This window comes from Labrus mixtus, chromosome 19 (genome assembly GCF_963584025.1).
Source record: "Labrus mixtus chromosome 19, fLabMix1.1, whole genome shotgun sequence".
NCBI classification, from domain to species: domain Eukaryota; kingdom Metazoa; phylum Chordata; class Actinopteri; order Labriformes; family Labridae; genus Labrus; species Labrus mixtus.
The window spans coordinates 15,769,643-15,793,112 of record NC_083630.1 but is presented as its reverse complement, the minus strand read 5'-3'; the positions used below and the strand labels follow the sequence as shown (position 1 = coordinate 15,793,112).

At 42.4% G+C, this 23,470-nt stretch overlaps 3 protein-coding genes across 4 annotated transcripts in view; 2 read left to right on the top strand and 1 right to left on the bottom strand.

Annotated features, from left to right (window-relative positions):
* Positions 1-15,829, bottom strand: part of LOC132994570 (cytochrome b5) — a 107,211-nt gene extending 91,382 nt beyond the window's left edge. The window contains exon 1 of the mRNA XM_061065006.1: positions 15,826-15,829. The gene's annotated coding sequence lies outside the window, so the exon portion shown is untranslated. The remainder of the gene's footprint in view (positions 1-15,825) is intronic.
* tubb6 (tubulin, beta 6 class V) lies at positions 307-7,149 on the top strand. Of its 2 annotated transcripts, XR_009676715.1 has the most exons (7): positions 307-459; positions 2,023-2,131; positions 2,483-2,593; positions 3,448-3,563; positions 4,036-4,164; positions 4,436-5,813; positions 5,892-7,149. XR_009676715.1 is itself a non-coding variant. In XM_061065001.1 (6 exons), the coding sequence occupies exons 1-6, from the start codon at positions 403-405 to the stop codon at positions 5,252-5,254; spliced, it is 1,341 nt and encodes a 446-aa protein (XP_060920984.1). In that variant the 5' UTR covers positions 307-402; the 3' UTR covers positions 5,255-7,149. The 2 variants fall into 2 exon arrangements, 1 of the variants encoding a protein (XP_060920984.1); XM_061065001.1 differs by having other exon boundaries at positions 4,436-7,149.
* Positions 10,834-23,470, top strand: part of dnah5l (dynein, axonemal, heavy chain 5 like) — a 43,620-nt gene continuing 30,983 nt past the window's right edge. The window contains exons 1-31 of the mRNA XM_061065130.1: positions 10,834-11,032; positions 11,232-11,335; positions 12,102-12,290; positions 12,382-12,456; positions 12,714-12,803; positions 13,465-13,536; positions 13,643-13,744; positions 13,913-14,099; positions 14,539-14,704; positions 14,998-15,091; positions 15,178-15,276; positions 15,443-15,624; positions 15,721-15,840; positions 16,251-16,356; positions 16,758-16,853; positions 17,129-17,224; positions 17,321-17,494; positions 17,806-17,895; positions 17,985-18,140; positions 18,864-19,000; positions 19,672-19,823; positions 19,987-20,194; positions 20,429-20,516; positions 20,595-20,718; positions 21,090-21,253; positions 21,489-21,581; positions 21,664-21,767; positions 22,301-22,397; positions 22,490-22,570; positions 22,761-23,015; positions 23,258-23,407. Coding sequence (XP_060921113.1) covers positions 10,834-11,032; positions 11,232-11,335; positions 12,102-12,290; positions 12,382-12,456; positions 12,714-12,803; positions 13,465-13,536; positions 13,643-13,744; positions 13,913-14,099; positions 14,539-14,704; positions 14,998-15,091; positions 15,178-15,276; positions 15,443-15,624; positions 15,721-15,840; positions 16,251-16,356; positions 16,758-16,853; positions 17,129-17,224; positions 17,321-17,494; positions 17,806-17,895; positions 17,985-18,140; positions 18,864-19,000; positions 19,672-19,823; positions 19,987-20,194; positions 20,429-20,516; positions 20,595-20,718; positions 21,090-21,253; positions 21,489-21,581; positions 21,664-21,767; positions 22,301-22,397; positions 22,490-22,570; positions 22,761-23,015; positions 23,258-23,407 — 4,050 coding nt within the window. The remainder of the gene's footprint in view (positions 11,033-11,231; positions 11,336-12,101; positions 12,291-12,381; positions 12,457-12,713; positions 12,804-13,464; positions 13,537-13,642; positions 13,745-13,912; positions 14,100-14,538; positions 14,705-14,997; positions 15,092-15,177; positions 15,277-15,442; positions 15,625-15,720; positions 15,841-16,250; positions 16,357-16,757; positions 16,854-17,128; positions 17,225-17,320; positions 17,495-17,805; positions 17,896-17,984; positions 18,141-18,863; positions 19,001-19,671; positions 19,824-19,986; positions 20,195-20,428; positions 20,517-20,594; positions 20,719-21,089; positions 21,254-21,488; positions 21,582-21,663; positions 21,768-22,300; positions 22,398-22,489; positions 22,571-22,760; positions 23,016-23,257; positions 23,408-23,470) is intronic.

The following is a 23,470-nucleotide window of genomic DNA, read 5'->3' as shown; positions in this document are numbered from 1 at the left end:
GACCCTTAATAAGCATCTAAAGGTTTTCACAATTGTTTTTTATTTATTTTCAGAGCCATGTTATATTTAGTAAATGTTGTGTTTACCCTGACGGTCCTGACTTGGAGAGAAACAAATCCAAACACAAACTACAGATTTTTTTCTCCATTGGGGTCCCGGGTTGACAGACCCACTAGCACGCCCATGGCAGTGGTAGCAGAAAGTATTTCTGTGGGGGCAGTAGAACAAAGTCTTTATGCTGAATGGACCCGAGGCTGGCCCCTCAGGGAGGGGTCACGTGGACACATGTGACCTGAGGGAGGGAGGAGGTGAAGCTGCTGATACACAGCGGCACACAGCAGAGAAGCACTGACAGACCTCAGAGGACCACCGGAGAGAGAAACACCAACAGAGACAAGAAAGATGAGAGAAATCGTTCACATCCAGGCCGGACAATGCGGGAACCAGATCGGGACTAAGGTACAGACCTGGATTAAATTTATCCCTCAACTTTGAATTGTTTTTAGAAAATAGTGAATTTTAAAAATCACTGCAGAAGTTCCTGTATTTTGCCTGCATATAGTTAGTATAAACTGAGAGTTATCAGTTCTTAAAAGAGAATTAAGAAATATTTTCTGGCTCAAAAATCAAATTCATCTAACACTTCTCTGCTGGAACACAATAACTTTTCAACGATCATCCAAACTGACCGTTATTTGAGATGATGTTACCATAGAACCCACATTTATGTTTGGTATGACATGACAACCATCTGTCCTAATCAACCTGAATTAATTTTAAAAAAGACAAACCCTTCAGTTCAAGGCTAAACTTACAAAAAAAAAAAATCAAATGTTTAATTTGAGTGTAAAATACGTTTTTTGTAATGCCTCCAGTAGATGTGTGCATCCTTCACTAGTGAAATGTCTGCAACATAATGCTCGATTGATCAAAACGTTTTCCGTTAAACGGCTTTGTTATCGTAACTCAGATTGTTATCGTAAGTGTCTGACTTTATGGGGAGCATAAGCACGCCTGTTTCAGTATATCCTTCTGCAGAAATTCCCAAGACTGATTCTAATATGTTTGTTTGTGTTTTATACCCTAAATGATGTGATATTAGTGCCAAGGTTTATACATCCGAGAATTACCCTTTCCGATCTGAATTGGCTGCATTTCTTTTTAGAAGATTCAAATCAATGCCTCCACATAAAAATGTTGTTGAATCCGGTTCAGTCAGAAGAACTGGACCACTACAATTTTTAACATAAAGAAACAAGTTTTAAAATTAAATTTAATGTTGTCATTTTGAACTTGATTTATTTTTATTTCTATCAAAACAGTTCTAGATATATGCTGCTGCAGTTTACAATCAGAATGAATGAATGAGTATCTGTTGAGCGTCGACTGCTCTCTGTTAAACTAATCACAGAAGTGTGGAGGAGTGAAAGAACTCAGAGCTACTGTGAGACTATTCAAGGAATCTGGACACACACTCTCTCTCTCTGCCTCACACACACACACACACACACACACACACACACTCTGACCAATCACACAACTATTTCAGCATGAGTTCTGAGTCAAAGGAGTGAACACTGACATGTGAAATAAGAACGTTTACAGGTGCTACATGAACTGCAACTAGGTCACACGCTGTAACCACAAAGGATTCTGGGTAATGAAGCTGTGTGGATGCTGTTACTCAGCAGTGACTCCCTTCTTAAACATTAGTGGGAGAATAACTATGAAGCAGAACTGTTAAAAGTATTGGACACTGTTGAAGATCATTGACGTCCTTGTGCACTTTGTACACTTTGAGCAACAGGAAAGACAAATACACTTGCTTATATTTGAGATTTGGCAGTGCACAGTTATGATTAAGCCCCGCCCTCCATTTTTGGAGACACATTTGCTGAATCTCAAACATGTCCAAAAAGTAGAGCTGCAGTGTGTCAGTGAACGCATCATGTAGGCAGGAACTCTCCAATCTTTTTCGTCTTCTCTCTATTTCATGCTGCTGCCTTACTTGGAATCGCTCAGTTCTGGGAAGTGATCAGCGATGAGCACGGCATCGACCCGGCAGGGAGCTACGTGGGCGACTCGTCTCTGCAGCTGGACAGAATCAACGTCTACTACAATGAGGCGTCCTGTACGTACCGTGTATATCAGCAGAGGTGGGAGTGTGTGTGTGTCTCACTGTCAGTCACTTCCTGTAAATGACTGTTAATGGTTCAAGTTTCCCCTTGAAAGTGAGTCACATTTCACCCCACGTATAACTTGTATTTGGAGTATCTTGGCCTTTATTTACGTCATTGAATAATGAGTTAAACTGTTGATTGATGATAAACAGAACCAGCGCAGCAGATGGGAATGTGAGTGCAGAGACACACTCATCAGATCCTTTTTGGTGTTTTCTGAGTGAAAAGGATTTGATGAATTAAAACAAAAATATGTTGTTTTGTCAAATCTAGAGTGTAATGACTTTTCTCTGTTTGTGCAGCACATAAATACGTCCCCCGGGCTGTGCTGGTTGATCTGGAACCAGGAACCATGGACAGTGTGCGCTCAGGAGCCTTTGGACAACTTTTCAGACCGGACAACTTTATCTTTGGTAAAAATCATCTCCCTTTCTCAACAGATTTACTCATGAGTTTATTATGAAGCTTAAGCCCTTTTCACACAAGCGCTGAAACTTCCTCGAAAATTTCAGTCAGGCCGCCCCTGAAATCTCCCTGACTTGTTAATGCACACATGCACCTTCCCCGTCAAATGGAGGGGGGGGAGGGGGGGTCTCAGGAGGTAAGACATGACTTTAAAAGACAATGAAGAGTCTGATGCTACGACAACAGAGTTTTGGTTTGACATCAAAGTACATGTGGTGTAAAACAAAGGAAAAATCTGCTTTAGAATTTGAAGCATTTTGAATATATTTCACTAAGTGACCTCACAGTAAGCAGTCCTTATATATTTACTTATTTAAGGTTAATTAAGTTTCATAACCTTCAGGTTTCAAGATTTTACAGATTATTAAGTCTTCGGCGATAATCTGAAAAATGACATCACAATAGACAGAACTAGACATGAATCATTTCTGTCGCACACTTTAAAGGTTAATATTTGTGAGGAGGTTTGTGTGTTTGCAGAAGACAGATTGGGAGCAGCAAAGAAACTTTCCAGCATTTAATGTGTTCAGTAAACAGACTTTAATACCTCCAGTGTTTGTTTGATAAACTGACATCCATGAGGAGAAGAAGCAGGGAGGTTATAGATCTCCCTCTGTCGTCTTGTAAATGCGTGCATGCACACACACACACACACACACACACACACACACACACACACACACACACACACACAGAAATGGGTCACCAGACGAGTGTGTGTCTGCACTCACATTCCCATCTGCTGGGGTGATCGTTTTACATTTCTCTGATGGGTTTCTCTCCTCTGATTGGTTGTCTGCAGGTCAGACAGGTGCGGGGAACAACTGGGCCAAAGGTCACTACACAGAGGGGGCGGAGCTTGTGGACTCGGTTCTGGACATAGTGAGGAAGGAGTGTGAGCACTGCGACTGTCTACAGGTGACGAGACATTGGGGTTTGGCAGAGTTAAAAGCTCAGTTTGTGGTGTGCATAGACTGAATTATGGATGCACTTTGCTAACCATGCTAGTGCGCCTTTCAGCTCAAGCCTCAAATCCATCACATCCATCCACCCAAGAGCAATGTGGCAACATGTTTTTTTAAGCAAAAATCAGCTTGGTATTTGTACTTACTAAATATGTCTGGAGAGGAAATTAATAAAATAGGATTTATGAGTTGAGGGGATCCTTGATATTTCCTTTTGCTAAAAGAGAGCCAGCCACAAAGCATAGCCCTTTTATTTTCTTTACCACACTCAGGTGCAACACAAGCACTCAATAAATTCCATCATTAAATAAGTGAATGTCTAAGTAGTAGTGCTCTAGGCCCGGCCATCCATCCATTTAGTGTCCTCTTCCTCATCCCTGTATGCTGAATCAAACTGTTTCTGAAATCTGAAATTCGGCCTGCAGGGTTTCCAGCTGACTCACTCTCTGGGAGGTGGCACCGGCTCGGGCATGGGCACCCTGCTGATCAGCAAGATCAGAGAGGAGTACCCCGACCGGATTATGAACACCTTCAGCGTCATGCCCTCACCCAAGGTATCAGAGAACAAACCAACCAGGGTTGAACACAGCAGGGATGGATTCTAATACTTATTTTATATGTTGTGTCTTTTTGTCCTCCCTCCCCCTCTTATCCTGCTTACCTTCATCACTTAACTCCTTCTCAAGAACACAAAACTCTTCCTTCAGAGAATTTCTTTTTTAACCAATGTTCTGTCCTCAGTGTGATTTGCCTTCCTTCTGTCCTGAGTTTTTCCATCAAACTTTACAATCTCCACAAATGTGACCTTCTTTCTGGTCCCTCCAGGTGTCAGACACCGTGGTGGAGCCATACAACGCCACCCTGTCGGTCCACCAGCTGGTTGAAAACACAGACGAGACCTATTGCATCGACAACGAGGCCCTTTATGACATATGCTTCCGTACCCTTAAGCTCACCACGCCCACCTACGGAGACCTCAACCACCTGGTGTCGGCCACCATGAGCGGCGTGACGACCTCCCTGCGTTTCCCCGGGCAGCTGAACGCAGATCTGCGCAAGCTGGCTGTCAACATGGTGCCTTTCCCCAGACTCCACTTCTTCATGCCGGGATTTGCTCCTCTGACGGCACGGGGAAGCCAGCAGTATCGAGCGCTGACCGTTCCCGAGCTCACCCAGCAGATGTTCGACGCCAGAAACATGATGGCAGCCTGCGACCCTCGTCACGGACGGTACCTAACCGTTGCCACCGTCTTCCGTGGCCCAATGTCCATGAAGGAAGTGGACGAGCAGATGCTGAATGTTCAGAACAAAAACAGCAGCTACTTCGTGGAGTGGATCCCCAACAATGTCAAGGTGGCCGTCTGTGACATCGCCCCCCGAGGGCTCAAGATGGCCGCTACGTTCATCGGCAACAGCACGGCCATCCAGGAGATATTCAAGCGGATCTCTGAGCAGTTCTCGGCCATGTTCCGCAGAAAGGCTTTCCTGCACTGGTTCACAGGCGAAGGCATGGACGAGATGGAGTTCACAGAGGCGGAGAGCAACATGAACGACCTGGTGTCCGAGTACCAGCAGTACCAGGAGGCCACCGCCAACGACGGCGACGAGAACTTTGAGGACGAAGACGACGAGATCATCGAGTAAGGAGAGCAAACAAAGACCTGTCAAACTCTTAGAACCCTGGTAGAGTTACCATGCGGTATTCACAAACCAGTAGGACCAAGAGTGGAGGTCAAACTAGAATTAGTGGAGTTCAGATCGTTTACTTTTTCAGTACTTTAGTTAGAAAATGATCTTTCATTTGCCACAGCTATGATGAATACATAACTAACCTTACTACCTTCCGAGGTGCTTTGTAGACGGGTTAGATACAGGAATACTTTTTTTTCGTGCTGCATAGGATTGATATCTTTTTTAAATAATTTAGAAAGAAATCGACAAACATCCCAAAGAGAAATTGTTGTTGGATGTTTTTTTAATCTACAGAGGAAAGTTTTTTTCAATTCCAAATCTCTGCAGAGAAATTAAAAAGTGTTAAAGAGCCCAGTCGGTTTGGGATTTTTGAGCTTTACCAATATGGATTGAAGTTGAGCACCAAAATTGTGAGCTGATCTTGCACCAATGAGATGTTGCCCAGTTACCAAGAAGGCTGCTTAACCTAAACAAAGAAATATTCAGTGTTGAAATACTTTATTTCAGACCAGTGTCTGTTCAGCTGACACAAGTTTTGCTGACAGTGGTGAGAGGATTGTAACAAATAGTGCCTGTCGCGGTCAGTCAGCGCACCTTGCAATACAACGCTTTTCACTGCCCCTCTAATCAATCATCCTGTTTTCACATCACGCACCGCTCCACCCTGCTCTGTTTCAAGTACACATCAAGTCTTGTTTTGACGGAGAGCGCTGCAAGCACGGCGTCAAACTGAACAGAAAAGATTGAGCGGACAGGAAGTCAGAAGAAAATGAAACGCACATAGCATCCTGTTAATTTCACACTAAAACACACTGTAAAGACTCCCGATCGTATATTCCATCTTTATCAACATTATGTCAAAACAGTCATCCTCAGAAAGACAAAGCAACATGTTTGCACGTCTTCCCTTTATTCCCGTGTGATCTTGTAGTTCTCCTGTGTTCTTGTGAAACCCTGTGTTCAGCGACATCACGCTTCAGAACCCAGTGGGGCAGCAAAGTCGTGGCCATGCAGTACAGCACGCATGTACTATGTGGAAATTGCGGGTGAGTCAGAGTACCCTCTTCTGGACATACTTTGTCACAACATCATTTTCACCATTATCACCTGAAGGACTTGATTCTGCATTGTATGATCTGCAAACAGTTTTCATTTTGGCGCTTATAAGATCGTGTGCTGATATTTTTGTGAAAGGCCAACACTTTTAGCTGAGTGATTTATCGATCAGGCTCTGTTTGGAATGATTCATCTTTTTCCATTTGGTAATAAATTGGCTCAAAGGTTAAAACAAACTTCAACAACATGCAACATTTTAACACTCTTTGTGTATTTTTGTCGGAGTAGGTACATACTTCTGAAATTAGGGAATCCCAAATTGAACAGAAATTGTGTTCAACTTTCTCAGTATCTTACCAAAGTCATCTCTTCAGTCTGTCTAACTCTTCACCATGTAGATCTTTGTGTCTACACTAAACCTTATCCATTGATCATTTTGTTGATGTAGCATTAGGACCTGTTGATCATATTGTTTTAAGGAATCTCAAAAATAAATGCAAACCAACACACACAATGTTTTTGTGACAGTCAATAAAAAGAACTCGTATTTTCATTTAATACCATGAATATGATGCAGATGATGTCATAACTCAAATAAGGCATGTTTGATGATTTTCTTTACATGTAAGTACAGAGATGTGCTTTTTTCACTTGACAAAATCCTGATCATTACTTTTTGTACTGTTTGGTGTCCGAGTGTGTTCGTTGTTTTCTAAACAGATTTTTGTACATTTGATCGGTCTAATGCGGCTGACGAGAGTTTTCAATAAACGTTGCTTCTTTCAAATCCTTACAGTGTTACAAGTGTTCTGTGTTTACACATACTGGTACATAGTTTTTTTTTTTTTTTGGGAGTTGCTGATCTTCTTGTGCCTTCATTTAGGTTAAGTTATTAAGTGTTACACATTCTTGGATTGCCCATTTCCTTAACGTACAATTTAAAATTCAAGAGTCACTCAATAAGACAAACAAAGAAACCATTTAGTTTGATGCTAGATCATCCAGTGTTCTTGAAGGTAAAAATGATGTTTTTGTCAATGGAGTCTGGTAGGTGTGAACAGAGTGGTGTACAGTAATGGCTGTTTCTGAAAAGCACAGAAATCTCCATATAAAAACTGTATATCTGTAAAACTACTGTTTTGTAGAGTTTTACAAAACTTAGTAAAAGCCTCTCCGCTCACCGGTGGCAAAACAAGAACGTTGACGGGTTTCATTATCAGGATTTTGTTGTAGGTGATGTTAAAGAACGATGCCTGCCTGCCTGGTGTGACGTGGTCTGTTTCAGGTTTTAACATATTTTACTCAATAACCTGACACTTCTTTTCATATTAAACACATAAGTATGGCAACACAAATCATGAACTGCATGTGAGATTTTCTAAACTAAAGCTGGTTATCAAAACTAGATGGTGTTTCAAAAATGTTTCTGACAACTAAGAGCTTTCATTGCATTCCTATTCACTGTAATTTAGCAAAATATTAACTAAATTCTGCAGAAAACTTTGACAATTGGTTAAAAAAAAGCTTTTTTTAAAAGGGACCAAACATTTCTACTCCTGGAAGTATATGCTATATTGAAAGTGTTAAATCTGCTCAATGCATTTAATGAAATGTGAAAGTTGACTTTTTGTTCTGACCAAAGTCCCCTGACTGTACCGACATCAGAGAGTAGAGAGAGAGAGAGAGAGAGAGAATGCATGTTAATCTCTGTCGCCAGCTCTGTGCGTGTGAGAGTTGATTTCCCAGCAGTTCTGTTTGTGTTGAGGATTAATTTTGGAGCTGCAGCAGCCGACGCTGACAATGAAAAGAAACGCTTGTCTCATGTCTGCTTTCTGTGGATCTATTCTCCATCGCGTGGCTCTTTGTTCTCTGCCTCTGAAACACGAGGTTTTCAGCAGACTCATGTTCAGTCACACAATCAGTCTGCAGCAGAAATCAGCTGCTTTAATGTTTAAGCACCAGCTTTTCGCTTTGTCTGATCCTCACATTTATAAAGGTTGTTTGAGAGTTAAGACTTCTTGTCAGGTTAGAGTGAAGGCTGTGGGATGTGTTAACTCAGTGGTGGAACGTGTGTGTGTGTGTGTCTGTGTGTGAGATATGTCCAGCTGCTGTCTCGGTCAGCTGGTACAGAAATAATTCTCTCCTGTCTGAGTCTGTTTTTTTTTTTTCTGGGAGCAGATTGAGAAAACTATTCAGAACAAAGCCGGACTAAATGTATCTGCATTTAATCGTTTTTAAGCTGAATCTTGAATGAACAAGTGATAGGTTTGCATCCTTGTCGTCATTAGATAAAATTATTTCCCAGCACTGACAGCATGCAGTGCTGCCAGCATCCCCTGGAGGCCATATTGGTCATTGCAATCAAATAAGGGGATTCTGGGACAGGAAGCTCATGTGGCAAAAATATTTTAGATATGTTTTTTTGGATCTTGTATGTATCTAAGTAAACATCACATATCTTAAGTAAGAAGCTGGGAGAATATACAAATCTTACACTGTAAAAAAAGTAGAATATGAAGATTTCACTTAAAGGCTGGTCTAACCAAACTGATATGAAACAAGCTGCGACAAAAACCGACTGCTGTTTCGTGTCATGTCCGTATAAAAACACAACAAAGACTCTTTCCATAACTATTTTTACCAGGCACAAATCTGCTACCCACTGAAAATGGCTCTGGGACCAACTTTTGGGTCCGGACCCACCAGTTGATAACCAAGGTACTAGAGCCAGTATAGTTAACCCACCTCCTTCTGGTCTATGTGAGAGTCTGCAGCTGAAGGCTCTGTTTGAAGGGATTTAGACTTTTAATATGCTAAATGTTGCATAGTGTGAATTTTTTCAGTTTAGTGTAATCTGGTTGAATGTTTGTCATTATGACTCCATTACATGAAAATATAGTCCCCGTCAGTTATCACTTTTAAATGCTGGAGATGAATTGCCTCGCTGAGTCTTTGTTGTCAGCACCACATTAAACTCACATGTTAGTCTTCCATTTCAGATTAACGCCAACATTTTATTCAAACTTAATCCAGAAAACGGTGCTGATAATAAATCTACTGCTTTGTCCTCCTCAGTAACTATTGGCTTCCATCCTGGGAGGAAGTCTAATTTGGCAAACTGTAAGCAAGCGCGAGGTGTGGGCGGAGCTTGTCATAAAGTTAATGATAACGAAAGCCCTCTCACTAAGATACAAGATGTGATTGGTTCATTTGAAGTCCTCCTCTCTATAAATTACTAATAGGCACTCAGTCATTTTATAGCGGGACCACCAAACACAGAGAAGAAAGTAAACCATTTTCTGCATAGTGACAGCAGAGATGGATAAATTCTGATTGGGTGAAAAAATGGCCCTTCTTTCACTGAAGGGTTAATTTTCTCCCTCAGAATTTTTTTATATGTTGATTGTCAAATTATGAATTGATTAAAAAAACAAAAACATCTGATGACTTTTTCAAATATTCTTTTTTGAAATCCGCTCTGAGGGTCTAAAGGTCCCTGACGGTTCCCCTCTGGTAGAATTAATATCAGTCCGACTCCTTCATTAAACATGGTCAACCCATTTCCTGTGAAATACAAGGACTTAACAAAATAAAAGCCCTGTCATTGCACTGATTACATGACTTTCTCTTTTTTTCACGTAGGACGTTGCTTTGTTGTATTTCTGGTTGCCCAGTCACTTACAAACACCGTCACACACCAACACACCCACTAAACATGGCAGGGTTACCATGGCAACAGTCAAACTTTTACTCTGCAGAGCCAGTTTTGATTTACCTCCTCCTGCCCCGTCGTCTCTCTCTCTGTCTTATTGACTCTTCCAGCAGAAGGGAGTCGTCCTCAGACTCTGACTCTTCAGCAGGTCGGTCAACACGCAGGTCAGTCAGTGCTCTTCTTTTTTTTTTTTTTACAGAGTTGCAGATCCAGAAGGTCAGCCTGTAGCTCAAGGGTAAGCTACTCAGGCAGTTCAGCCAACAGGTTCAGGTTGTTTATTATGAGGATTTCAACTCCACCATCTACCTCAAACATCAAGTTTTGTGATGTGAGAGAATGCAATCCAAAAGAGACTGAGATGAGTCACAAAGTTTCATCATCAGGCTTTTGTATAGCCTGGTGGTGAAAGCCATCAAAATAATGTTGTGGATTTTCTGAGCGTTATTTTCTTCCTTTTCGTTTCTTCTTTTTTATCAGTTTTGATTTCTAATGTTTCCTGAAGACGCAGTATATTATATGAAACAGTAACTCACCTGTTTACAATGAGAGAAGGTGAAAACATCCCTGCAAGGCCTACCTTTAAATAAGTGTCAGGTTTGTGTTCTTCAGGTTTTTCCGAGGTAGAAAATATCTCAGAGGATGCAGAGGTCTCAAAAAAAATGTGTGTATCAAAAATAATTAATTTGGCGTTATATGGAAGATAAAATAACACAACAAGATACATTTCTAAAACAAACAAATGAGTGAAACTGTATTCATCCAGATGGCAGATCATCAACCTTCAGATGAGGTCCTCCCCCCTGGCAGCTCTGAACCTGGGATCAATGGCTGTGCTCCTTCACCAAACGTAGAGCTCCAGGCAGAGGAGCAGAGAATCCATGATGAGGTGGAGGAGGAGAAAGAAGGAGGAGCAGACAGAGAGATGACCAAACCCAGACCTCCTCTGCTTAACCTCCGTAGAGGTAGAGGCATTGATCAATTTAATCAAACTCAAGTCAAAGTCCCCTGATGGTTTGTTGACCTGAGTTTGGTATTCTGCTTTATATATTTGTTTTGTAGTTTTTCATCTTTTTATTTTTTCTCTCCTAACAGTTATTAATAAAAACAAATGGAATAAGTATTTGACTTTTACATGTTTTGAGTGATTTGTATGTTTCTTAGATGTGAATGGCGGAGGTCACCGGCGAATAGGAAATCAGAACCTGGGGGCCAATCATCCCATGTCTCCTGCTGCAGCTGCCACATGTTCCACTGCTGGCACCTCTGTGAGTAAACATGAACAGTGCTGGTTCAATTCTGAAATAGTGAGCTCTCATTTCTGGGTCTTTAGAGTCTTATACAGACACCCTGCAGTGTCATTTTTTTTACACCTGCACGAAACTCCCGAAAACTTCCTGAAGGGTCAGCTTACCCTTCCTGCCAGCCCCCTGGTTCATTTTCCCGCTTGAAGTCAGGGTCGTACTTCACAATAGTGCTCCCAGCGCTATAGCAATACATTACAGAGACGAGATGACGTGAGAACGCAGCAGGAAATATTCAGCAACATTCACTGTGAGAGAGAGGGGATGCTGACATTTAAAACCTGCGACTGTTGCTCAACCACACATGACCGGTGTGTAGCATTGAAGTACAAATATTAGATATTGCTTATTAAATATAATTGCACCTTGAGTATTATTTCATAGTTTGCGTGCATACTGTTTCAATGTGAGCCCTGGTTGTGTTAATATTGGGGCATTAAGCAGTAGAAACACGTTTTCTTTAGACCATGAGGGAGACCACAAACAGATGTAAAAGAGAGAGAGTGATATCCTGCAAACAATCTTTTGGAAACCTTTGAAAACAAGTTCAAAAGACATAAAAAGTGTTGATATGTAGCCTAAATGTGTTCTTATTTTGTTTGTACTGAAAACATCTGGAGAAAATAAATCAGTTTTCAATGCAGACAAAGGCAAAGAGAAACTAGCGCTGAATATTCTGAAAGCTGCTGTGATCAGAGATATGACTCGGTGAACTCGGATTTGTCTCCAGGTGTCCGGTAAAAGGATGCAGCTGTTGTCCAATGAGGCGAGGAGAGAGATGGCGAAGCAGGCCAGAGCCGTGAAGGAGGAGAGACGAGCGACTCTGGATGCCCGGCACAAATATCTGATCAACAGGTTGGTGGACGCTGGGACACTCGGGGAGCCGGAGGTGGAAGACGCCCTCCTCTCTGATGACAAGGTAACAAGATAACGACTACCAACTGAGAGACGTGATGTTTGACTTCTCCTTCTTCACGAGTTAGTGGATTCATCATCTCTCCTTCTTCCAGTTTAGCTTGATTGATGACTTCTTTGCTGCAAATGGATCCAGGAAGCTGATATTCTTCTACCAGAGTTTGAAACAGGTAACTTTTCCCCCTGTATGAATTCTGGTGAAAAGTAAATCTTTTCTTATCCTCTGCTGTGTCTCGCTCGTTCTTCAACACAAACTAAACTGTTTGAAAACTCACTGGTGCGTCTCTCAATCTAATTTGTTTATGATATTTCTTTAGGGCATACGAGCTGTACTCATTCAAGATGTTCCTGAATGATACAGTATGTTTGTGTCTCTCTCCCTTCCCTCTATCCATCTCTCTCTCTGTTCTTTGTTCTCTCTCTCCAGAATCCTTACTCCAGTCATGCCTCAGCTGTGAATGTAGCGCCCTCTGCTGTGGCTCAGAGGAAACTCTTCATAACTACAGGCAGTTCTGAGGTAGGTGTGATCCAACCAATCAGCAGATCTCTCTGTGGAGTTGTCAACATATATACATATTCAGTGTCACTCTCCTTTTTTTTTTATGTCCACCATTGTTCTTCCTCAGAGTCAATAACAACTCTGGTTGAGTCTGTTTATTTGTTGCTATGGTAGAAAATCCTGTGTGCTGCTCTGTTTGGTGGTTAGCAGGGTGATAACAAACACCTTCAGTATACATTACACATTCTGAAAACTGACAAACCAGTCTGACAAGAGAGTAGAGTGTCTCCTGGATCAATCTGGATCCTCCTAAAAAGCTACATGCAAATAATTGTGCAATTCTGATCTAGGTGTTGAGTTATGGTGACAATATATTTAATTCATTTATGGCAACTATTTTCTCTCTTCATCACAAATATGGTCACTTCTGGTTTAAAAAATCTCAAGATGGCCCAAATGCCAAACTATGAAATTAAAAAAGGCAGCCAACAAACCATTCGATTGGCACCACTGATGGTCCATAAATAATGAAGACTTTTGAGTTGATGTTAGATAATAGTATTTTTCAGGACAAACAAAAAACGGTCAGCTCTTTGTCCTCATTGTTTGGCCATAGTTTTGGACTCAAGCGCGCCAAATAAACTAAAACTTTAACACCCTCTCTGTCTGCTTTTTCCAGCCTTTACTGGGGAAGTGTCTGTTCTTCCTGAGGACCACCGACAAGGCGATAACCACGGCTAACATACAGCAGGTCAGTGGCTTGGTTTGGTCCCACACAATCAGAAAATAAAGGAGGACGCACAGTACTGTTTACTCCACCTGTTTAGTGAGACTGAGTGTCGTCTCATTGTCTGCAGGAGGTGAACTTTGGCTCGTTGGACTGCAGTGACGGCAGCTTCCTGAACAGTCTGGAAGCTCTGCTGTCTCACGTCATGTTACCGGCCCTCCGATCACAGCAGGTACGCACACCTGTTCCCTCTGTTTTCTGTTGGTTGTCAGATATAAAAAAAAACATTTTCATTGCATGCTTTTATTATCCATGTTCTTCAGAAACTTCATTTTGATTCAGATATATTTTCAGTGTTCATCTTTCTTTGTCCTTGCTGTTACATTAAAAATGATTCCAGACGTGGGGCTCTGTGCAGGAGGGCACGTCCTGTCCAGACGTCCAGTCCTTCCTGTCTTCAGTGGACAAGTTCATCAATAATCTGAGCTCGACCAGAGTCAGCATGCAGAGAAAGTTCACGCTGCTGCAGGTCGACCTTCCTGATGCCATCAATCAGCTGAGCAGCCCTGCAGACTACACAGCAGCAGGTAGGAGGGTCAACCAGAGTCAGCTCTTTCAATCTGATACCATTCTACTGTATCATATCATGAGTAGTATTTCCAAACGCTCTGAAATGACACTGGTAGCAGCTGTTGTCTTATATTTTTAATTCAGTCATTGGGAACAGCTCTGAAAACTACCACGACTTATGCATACTTATCCCGACTTATGCTAGCTATGCTATGCTCTCCTCAGCAGCTGTCAGCTACAAACACATTCACTAACCTGAAACAAACAATCGAGGTTCACTGGCATCATTCTTTCTCAAACAACATCTTATTGTTGTTTATTGCATTAAGTATGTACTGTGTTTGAAAGTAAAATAAATAAAATAGATAAATAATTGAACATGTGCCAAAAGCCTCAACTGCAGTTGTCAAATTAATAATTATGAAAAAAGAAAAACGCTGTTGCTTCTGCTCTCAGCGAATAACAGAGAGCTGGTGGAGCGTTTGGAGGGCGTGGTGTCAGTGTGGACCAATCAGATCAAGCAGGTGCTTACGGAAAGCGAGCAGATAAGAAAAGAGGCCGACGACGTGGGGCCGTCAGCTGAGCTGGAGCACTGGAAGAGACGCATGGTCACCTTTAACAGGTAGACACACACGTTTCAGTGCTTCATTTTCAATCCACAAGTGATCATCTTGTTTTTTCCTGTTTACAGTCCATCTCTGACATTCACAGATTAATACTGTTACACTGACCTACTCTAACACACAGAGTACACAGATTTATATTATATCACACACTGTCATAGATCTGTCTCTCTTTACATTATGTAGACTGGGCTCCTTAAAATGAAGTAAGGAGCTGAAATTATAACCTAGACCTCCAAATAAGTTAATGCAAGAAAAACATTGAGTGTGTGTGTTTTTGTGTGTTTGTCAGTCTGACTGAGGAGGTGAAGCGTCTCCAGGTGAAAAGGACTCTGGGAGTTCTGCAGGTCACCAGGTCTCGAACTCTACAATCCTGGAAAGAACTGGTCAGCTGAATTTGAAGTCATATGAGGTTTAGCTCAGTTTATAACAGGATTCTGTAGCTAATTTCATGATCGGTTGGTTTTGTAAGGACGGGGAGATCACTGTTGTTGCTAACGAAGCCAAGGACAACGTGAAGTATCTGCAGACTCTGGACAAGTTTTTGGGACCTCTGGGGAAATGCACTCCGGTAAGAAGAAACAATCATTGTGTTGTCAGAGAGGTTAAACTCTTACTAGGCGACTTTGGGAGCAAATCTTCAGAGAAAATCTGTTTGATATAAAAAACACTAAAAAAGATTTGCCCCACTACAAGAAACATGTTGAATTAATGATGATATCCCCCTTCCCCGGCAGACCAGTATCCTAGAGCACATCCCTGGACTAATGACCAGCATCAGGATGATCCACACCGTGTCTCAGTACTACAACACCTCAGAGAGGATGACCTCTCTGCTGCTCAAGGTCACCAACCAGATGATCAGCTCCTGCAGGAGCTACCTGTTGCAGGGTGCAGCTCGGATCTGGGACCACGGCAGGTACTGGACCAGTACACCTGTTCAGACCGCACATGTTTGCATTACAATACAAATGAATTAGACCTGACTAAAAAAGTGTATTTGTGTGTGTCTCAGGCCCGCGCTGATGCAGCGTATCTCAGACTGTTGTAAGCTGAATGAGGAGTATCAGAGAAGCTTCCAGAGCATCAGAGACAAACTGAGAGAAAATCCTGAAAACAGACAGTTTGACTTCAGGTAAACTCTGAGCAACAACTCACACAGTCACACAGTTTATCTGATGACTTTTTAGTTTTTCAGTTGATCAGTCTCAAACATAGAATATGTCTAAATTGATCCAGTGAACAATGGCCTAAAAGCCTGCACAAGCTTTTATAAAGGTAATCTTAAGGCTGTTTATAAAATATTTGTTTTATACTAGCAATAGAAAAGGGCCCCTAGAGGAGGACAGACTCTGCTCCCAATCAAAGCAGGCAGCGACAGAGCTGCACTTTCTCACATCGTACCCCAAATAGGTTCCTCTTAGTTCCAGTTATTTAGCGAGGAGAAATTTCCCTCAAGAAAGACAAAAAAAACCCCCAAAAAACAGGTGAAACTGAAGTGAAACTGAAGTGTGCCATCTTATTTCTCTGTTCCCTTATTTGCAGTGAGAACTACATCTTTGGAAAGTTTGACGCGTTCTGCAGGCGTCTGGAGAAAATAGCTGACATGGCGACCACGCTTGAGAGCCTGGCTGCTCTGAAAAGCATGAAGGTCGGGTAGTTTATGAGCTTGTTATTCAACTTTTTCACTGAGAGATAACGATATCATCGGCATAAAAGTCTAATCATGGATCTTTTATTGGAACTTATATAATTGTCCCTTTTCTGATATTTAGAAAAGGCTCCGAGGGGCATGTAGGGAAATCGAAAATCTGCTTTTCTTTTGTTTCAGAGAATAATTAAAGATATCCATATGCCAATTCTAACTGTATACTGTATATTACACTGTTGTTATTAAGTTGTTTTAGCTGCAAAGTTTAGCTTGAACCTCACCTGGAGGTCTTTTCGTTTCTAATCAGCTAACATGTCTTCTGATTTAACCGGATGGTTTGTTACTAAATTGGAGCTTAGGAGAAATCTGTGAACCTGACAAAGAAAATGCTTTTGTTCCAGGTGGAGGGCATCGAGAAGATTTATGTTCGCTATCAGACCGTCGTCTCAACAACAAAGTCCAAGACATACGACATCCTGGACCCCCGCAAGCTGGAGGTAACGTTAGTATACATATTATATTAAATAATATTACATGCTACTTATAAAAACTATAGTAAGTGTGTAAATAGAATGAATAAGTAGCACCTGTTTGTAATTATCAAAAATAATTTTAAAGATCTTATGTGTTATGTTTCCAACTAGACTATTTCACCGCCTGTCTACTTCACTATTTTCAGCTGCTTTTTTTTCATGGACAAGATTTTTTACCAAAACCAACAATTAAATGAAAAAAATATTTGTGTGTGTATGTGTGCGTGTGTGTGTTTCAGTTCGACAGTGACTATGCAGACTTCCAGCTCCAGGTTCAGGGTTTGTTCCAGTCTCTTCAGTCTCTGCTGGACGGTTGGTTCCAACAATCTCTCACTGTGAGTTCAGCACTGATTCGTGTCGTTTAAATTTAAAAGTGGAGGTGAACAGAGCAGCGGTCAGACCTTTGACATCGTGATTTGTTTGTGTTTCAGACGGAGCGAATGCTGCAGCTACTTGCAGTGTTCGAGTCCGGTCCAACAGCTGGTCTGGACCTGAAGAAGCACTACCTGCTGCTGCTGCAGCGCTACAGCAAAGAGCTGGAGCTTCTGAGGAAGACCTACCAGAGACAGAGGGAGAGCCCGCCCATCGGACGCAACCTGCCCCCGGTAAATACACACATCCACCTTGACCTACAGCCACTTTATCAACACTTTGCAAATCAGCCCTAAATTATGCTGCTCTCGTTGCCGTGGTTCTCCGCTACGGTAGCTTGTACTTGGGCTCAACAAAAGACCATCAGCTCACATAAGTCTTCTCCTCCCACAAAACGTAATGGGAACATATATCTCCAGTCACCATTATACTATACAGTGCAAAAAACACTCTCTGTGTCTCCTTACTCAAATTAATGACTACAACAACGAGTACTTGAGTAATCGTACCCATTAGATCCTCTCTATCCTCGTGTCCCTCTCAGGTGACGGGCAGGATCATGTGGTGTCGACAACTTTTCAGGAAGATTGAAGCTCCCATGTTGATCCTGAAGAATAAGCTCGACATCCTCAAGGTAAAAACTCTGATTTAACGATCGTATGACTCATCAATATTACTGATTAATATGACCTCAGTGAGCCTGGCTGTTCCTACCTCTGCCAGGGTCCAGACCTGACTAAGGTGATCCGGAGCTACAACAAAATGGCCGTGGTGCTGCTGCAGTACGAGTTGCTGCACCTGCAGGGCTGGAGTCAGGCTGCAGAGGGCGCACCACACTGCCTGAGCGCCGCCCTGCTGGTCAGAAATGACAACAACCAGGTGATGGTTCATGCAATGATAGGCCAGTTGACTGTATTCACAGGGTGACAGTAGCTACAGTATCTGTAGGATACGTTATTTGAGCTCTCAGCCTACGGTAACGTTGATAGTTGTGAAGAACAGACCCACAGCACACAAGTCTCTCTGCCCACCTCCTCTGCACTAGTATAGGACACAGCCAAATTTTGTATTAAAGTTGGTAGGTATCAAAATAGGTCTTATACACCAGATTTTGTGGAAATTTATTTTTAGATACAGTTTAATGTTTAAAAGAAATGTATAGCTGGCCTAGAGGTTAGTTTGCAGTCCAACCTGTGGTTCCTTTTCTGCATGTCATTCTCTGCTCTCTCTCCCCAGTTTCTTATTCTGTCCTCTGTCCTATCTAATAAAGGGGGAAAAAAGACAAAACACAAATCTTAAAAAATTAGAGATGCACAGCTGAATGTCACCTGCATAATAATGACAGGAGATATTTTTTAATTTTTCTGTAACATTCCCCAGAAGGAGCAGATAGAAAAAAAAACAACAGAGGGCCTAAAACAAAATCCTGAGGAACACCAAAAGACAGGCTTGCTACAGAAAAAAATTACAAACAGTAACTGAAATTGTTGTGTCAGACAATTGAGAGGAGAACCGATCTAAGGAAGTTCCAGAGACATCGACGTTCCTTCTGAGCCTCTCAATTCTATTGATTGCGTGACAAACATTGTCTATCCTCTGCAGGTTTTTGTGAACCTCGACCCTGGGGTTCTGGAGATGCTGCAGGAGGCCCGATGGATGACCAAGCTGGGAGTTCCTGTGCCAAAGGTTGTCCAGAAAATGATCTCAAGAGAAGAACATGTCAAAGCTCTGCACACAAGGTGAGTATAACTCTTCACTGTGGGAGGTTGTTCCTTGTTTGAAGAGGCAGGAATGTTAAACAGGCATTCTGAGGAGTGGAAGCCAACATTTTAATCAATCACACTAAGAGCATCATATGGAGTTGCTGATCAACCAAATAAACTCCTTTCTGTTCAATTATTTTCACTACTCTTTGCTCAAACCTGTCTTTTTCAAGATTCATGCATGTGCCCTGAATTTCCATTGCTTTGTTTGTGCAGTTTTTTTGTTGCACCAATAAAGGAACCATGCAGAATATTTTTCTCATATTGTTTTTGTAGTTTAATTTGATTAGACATTACTCCCATTTATTTCCTCGAATCAAGCTGTTTTTTTGTAAAAGCTTTGTTTTTTTTTTTTAATACTTTTGTGTCGTTTGATTTGATTGGATAATAAGCTGTGTTTTATATCAAACTGTCCTTGGATGTTCAGAAACTGACTAACTATCTGGATTATTCTGAAACTTTTTTAATAAACTTAAATTACTTATCCAACTATCCAACTCGTTATACCTTGACATCTTTGAAGCCATGTTTCTTTACTTTCTCGTCTCTACTTAGTTCGACCTGACTGAATCCACCCTGCTGGTCTGTCCTGCCTTCTTTTAAAAACTCATATTTGATTGACTTGACTGTCTTTGTTGCTTATCCAGGCTGCTGGATTTGATCCAGGACTACAGCTCGTTGGTTGCAAAGATACCGCCTTCACTCCTCCCTCTGATGCAGCCCTTCATTGGCCGGGTGGAGGCGTCTCTCTCTCCTGGACTCACCGCACTCTCCTGGACCGCTCTGAACACCGACTTATGTGAGCATGCTACGATAAATAAAATATTTGATTTGTTTTTTTTTTCATTTGAATGATGTTAATGCTGCAAACCCATTTAAATAAAACATTATCAATCAACAAACTTTACTTTGATCACCATTACGACTAATGGTAACCCCTCTTTACTCTGTGTGCTGCTCAGTCATACAGGGTGTGTATGAGGCTCTGAAGGATCTGGATCAGGTGTCTAAAGCTGCAGCAGACCTGTTGGAGTGTCGTATTGGTCAGCTGCTTCAGTCCATGTCGTCCAGCTGTCTGCTGGTCCTGCCTGAAGACTCACCTGTCTCACCTGAGGACCTCCTGCTGCAGACAGACAGCTCAGTCCGAGCTGCTGCCGTCACCCTGAACTGGTGATACAGATGATAGAACAACATAATGCTATACTGCCACTGTTAGGATTTAGGTCTCCACTCATTTAGGTCTCAGCAAATACACCAATGCACATTTCGTACAATAAAAACAGTTGTTTATAAAACCCAAATATTAAGCCCGGGTCTCCAGAAAATCACTCTTTCACTCTTTGCTCTGCTCATTGTTGACCAAAAATTTTATTATTTGGTGGTGTTGTTTGTGTGCGGATACAGGCAGAGTCAGCAGGTGGAGAGGTACGTCTTTGAGCTGATTGACGAGTTGAAGAGGAAGATGAAGACGTCAGAGACGATTAATCTGGAGGTAAAATAACACACAGAAGAGTACAAAACAAAGTTAGATTCCATTTAATCTCTCCCACCACCACCTCCTCCTGCTCAGGGGTCTTTCCAGTGCCTCCATCCGGACTTCAAACAGAAGACTCGCTGTCAGTCGTGTCTTCCTTGTCGATTCTACAACCTGATTGGTCAGCTCTGTCACCGCAACACTGAAGCCCTCGTTAAAGGTCGGCCTTCTTCGTGTCCTTTCCTTTCCCCGTCATGGCTTTTATCTCTCGTTTTTCATGGCTTCATTCCTGCCAGTGTTTACTCCCTAAGCAGAAATCAGACAAATTATCACTGTTTAGATGATTTCCTGGTGAAATCTGATGGCCTGCCCATGGACCGACTATGTTTTGGGGAGTGGACTGTTTCCTCATGATCACAAGCTGTTTAGTTCCACTGAAAGGGAAAAAGGCATTTAAAAAAATTAAAGTCTGTACATGGTTAAAGTAGCTGTTGTGGTTTGTTATTTAATTGTGTTATAGTCATTTATCTGACAGATCTGTATTGTCCACCACAAACCTCTGAGCTCTCTGATTAGTCCTTTTCCTTTCAGCCACCAAATCCTCTCTGGACGCCCTGAGGAGGAGACTTCATGTCCCCAAGGTCCAGCCTCCCTCCTCCTACAGCAGCCAATCAGCGGCCCCTCCTCTCTTCAGAGCCTCTATGCAGCTCGCCATCCCAAACATCGTCCTCAGACCCAGTCTGGACGACATCCAGGTACCTTTGATATTTTTCTATTATTGTTAAAAACACTTCAGTACAGACTGAATAACTAAAATACACTGTCAGATATCTTATCTTAATCACGGATGGAGCAGTGACGTGAGTGGTTGTTTCTGTGTGTGTGTGTGTGTGTGTGTGTGTGTGTGTGTGTGTGTGTGTGTGTGTGTGTGTGTGTGTGTGTGTGTGTGTGTGTGTGTGTGTGTGTGTGTGTGTGTGTGTGTGTTTTCAGAGCTCTGTGAACAGGCTGGTAAACATTGTGTTGTCTGTGACTAAAGACATCCCTCTGTGGACTTTTGCTCACCTGCAGTTCAAACAGCAGCAGGTACGCTCATCACTCAGCTCATTCAAATGTAACACCTGACACCAGTCAGCCGATCACACACCAGTATTGCTCTCTCTGCCAGGTGGAGCAGGCGGCGCTCCGGGATTCGGGAGACGACATCCCGTTGAAGCCGCCGGTGCTGAGGCCTCTGGACCGACAGCTGGTCGAACACAAAGACATCAACAAGTCAGCTGTCAATTAATTTGTCAATTGATTAAAATCTTGTTTTGATATTTGAATACGAAGACAGAGGAAACCAACACGAAATGCGTTAATGCACAAAAATAAGGACAGCCAATCAGAGGAGAGGGAGAACAAAAACGTTTAGACTTAAAAAAAAAAAAAAGTGAACGTCTGTTTTTCCTCAAACATATTTTTTATTAAACTCTTGTTTTCCAAAGCTGAAGAAGAAAACACAACAATACAGAGGCTGTAAATAAGATACAGTAACACAAAAACACACCAAACAAAAGGAAACAATAGTTACTTGTCGGAGTCTGTCGACATCTTTAAACTCGCCACGAGCACCATATGTGTTTATTTCACGTGCCATCTTTGCTTTTGTAGATTTCTCTGTCGTAGCGTACAGCTTTGACAACTTGTGTCCTCTTTTCTCTGCTCTGACAATCTCCATTCTCATGGAACGCCTCTCATCCAGTCAGAGTACTCGATCAGAACTGTTGCATAGACTGTGTTCTTCATGTTGTTGTGTTGAGCAGGTCTATGATGCAGCTCGGCTCCATCGTGTCGACGCTCAGAGCTCAGGCTGCAGAGACTCTGACTGAACTCTCCCACTTCTCTACTTTGTGGAACCAGGTCAGTGTGTGTGTGTGTGTGTGTGTGTGTGTGTGTGTGTGTGTGTGTGTTTGTGGGGTGTTGTTGTTAGACTAACAGCTGTTTGTGTTTAGGATCCGGAGGAGCAGGTTCAGGCCTTCCTGCAGTCTGATCCCTCGCTCACCGAGTTCAACTCTCAGATCTCCTTCTACTCCGTAAGTCCACTTCCTGTTTGGTCACATGATCTCTTCATACATGTACATATGATAAAATGTTGTTACTTGTCAGTTGATTTATTACCTAAGTAAACAGTTTCCTAATAAGTCCATGGTCGTAATCTGTAGTTTCAAATCTTGCGTTCAAATGCTAATTTTCTCCACCCACAATGCCCTGCTGTCCCTGCAGAAGCTGGAGGTGCAGATCTCAGAGCTCCCAGCGTTTTTCACGGTGGGTTCGGTTCTCTTCGACACCGAGCAGCTGAGACTGTCGCTCACTCAGGAGTGTCGGCTGTGGAAACGGGCCTTCGGCACCGCACTCAACCGCAGGGCGTCCACCAACATGGACGACGTCTTCTCATTCGTCGACGCGCTGACCAAGAGGCTTCAGCGTCCAATCACAGACCTGGAGGATGTGCGGGGAGCCATGGCAGCACTCAGAGAGGTCAGCTGGCCTCTTATAGACATCTGACATCAATGCTATCAAAAAGTCTCCTGTTTGTTCCTTTCATGTTATCCTGGAATTGAAACACTTCTGATACCTCTGTATGTTGATATGACTACTGTGCTAGTTGTTCTTTTAGCGATGCATCTATAAATCTCCCTCTCTCCAGATTCAGTCCTCTATTTAGTTTCCATTCTTTCTTCTCTCACACTCTCTCACCTCCTGTGTGCTTCCTGTTTGAGGTTCGGGAGGCAGAGGTTCGCATTGACGCCACCATCGGTCCGGTGGAGGAATCCTTCGCTCTGCTCACCAAACACGAGCTGCTCTTCAGTGACGGGAACTCAGAGCGCGTGGATGTCCTGACGTACGCCTGGAAGAACCTCAACAGCCTGGTGAGACGGAGGATCATGTTCTAAATGTCTCTAAAGATTTGAACTCATACATACCCGTCACGC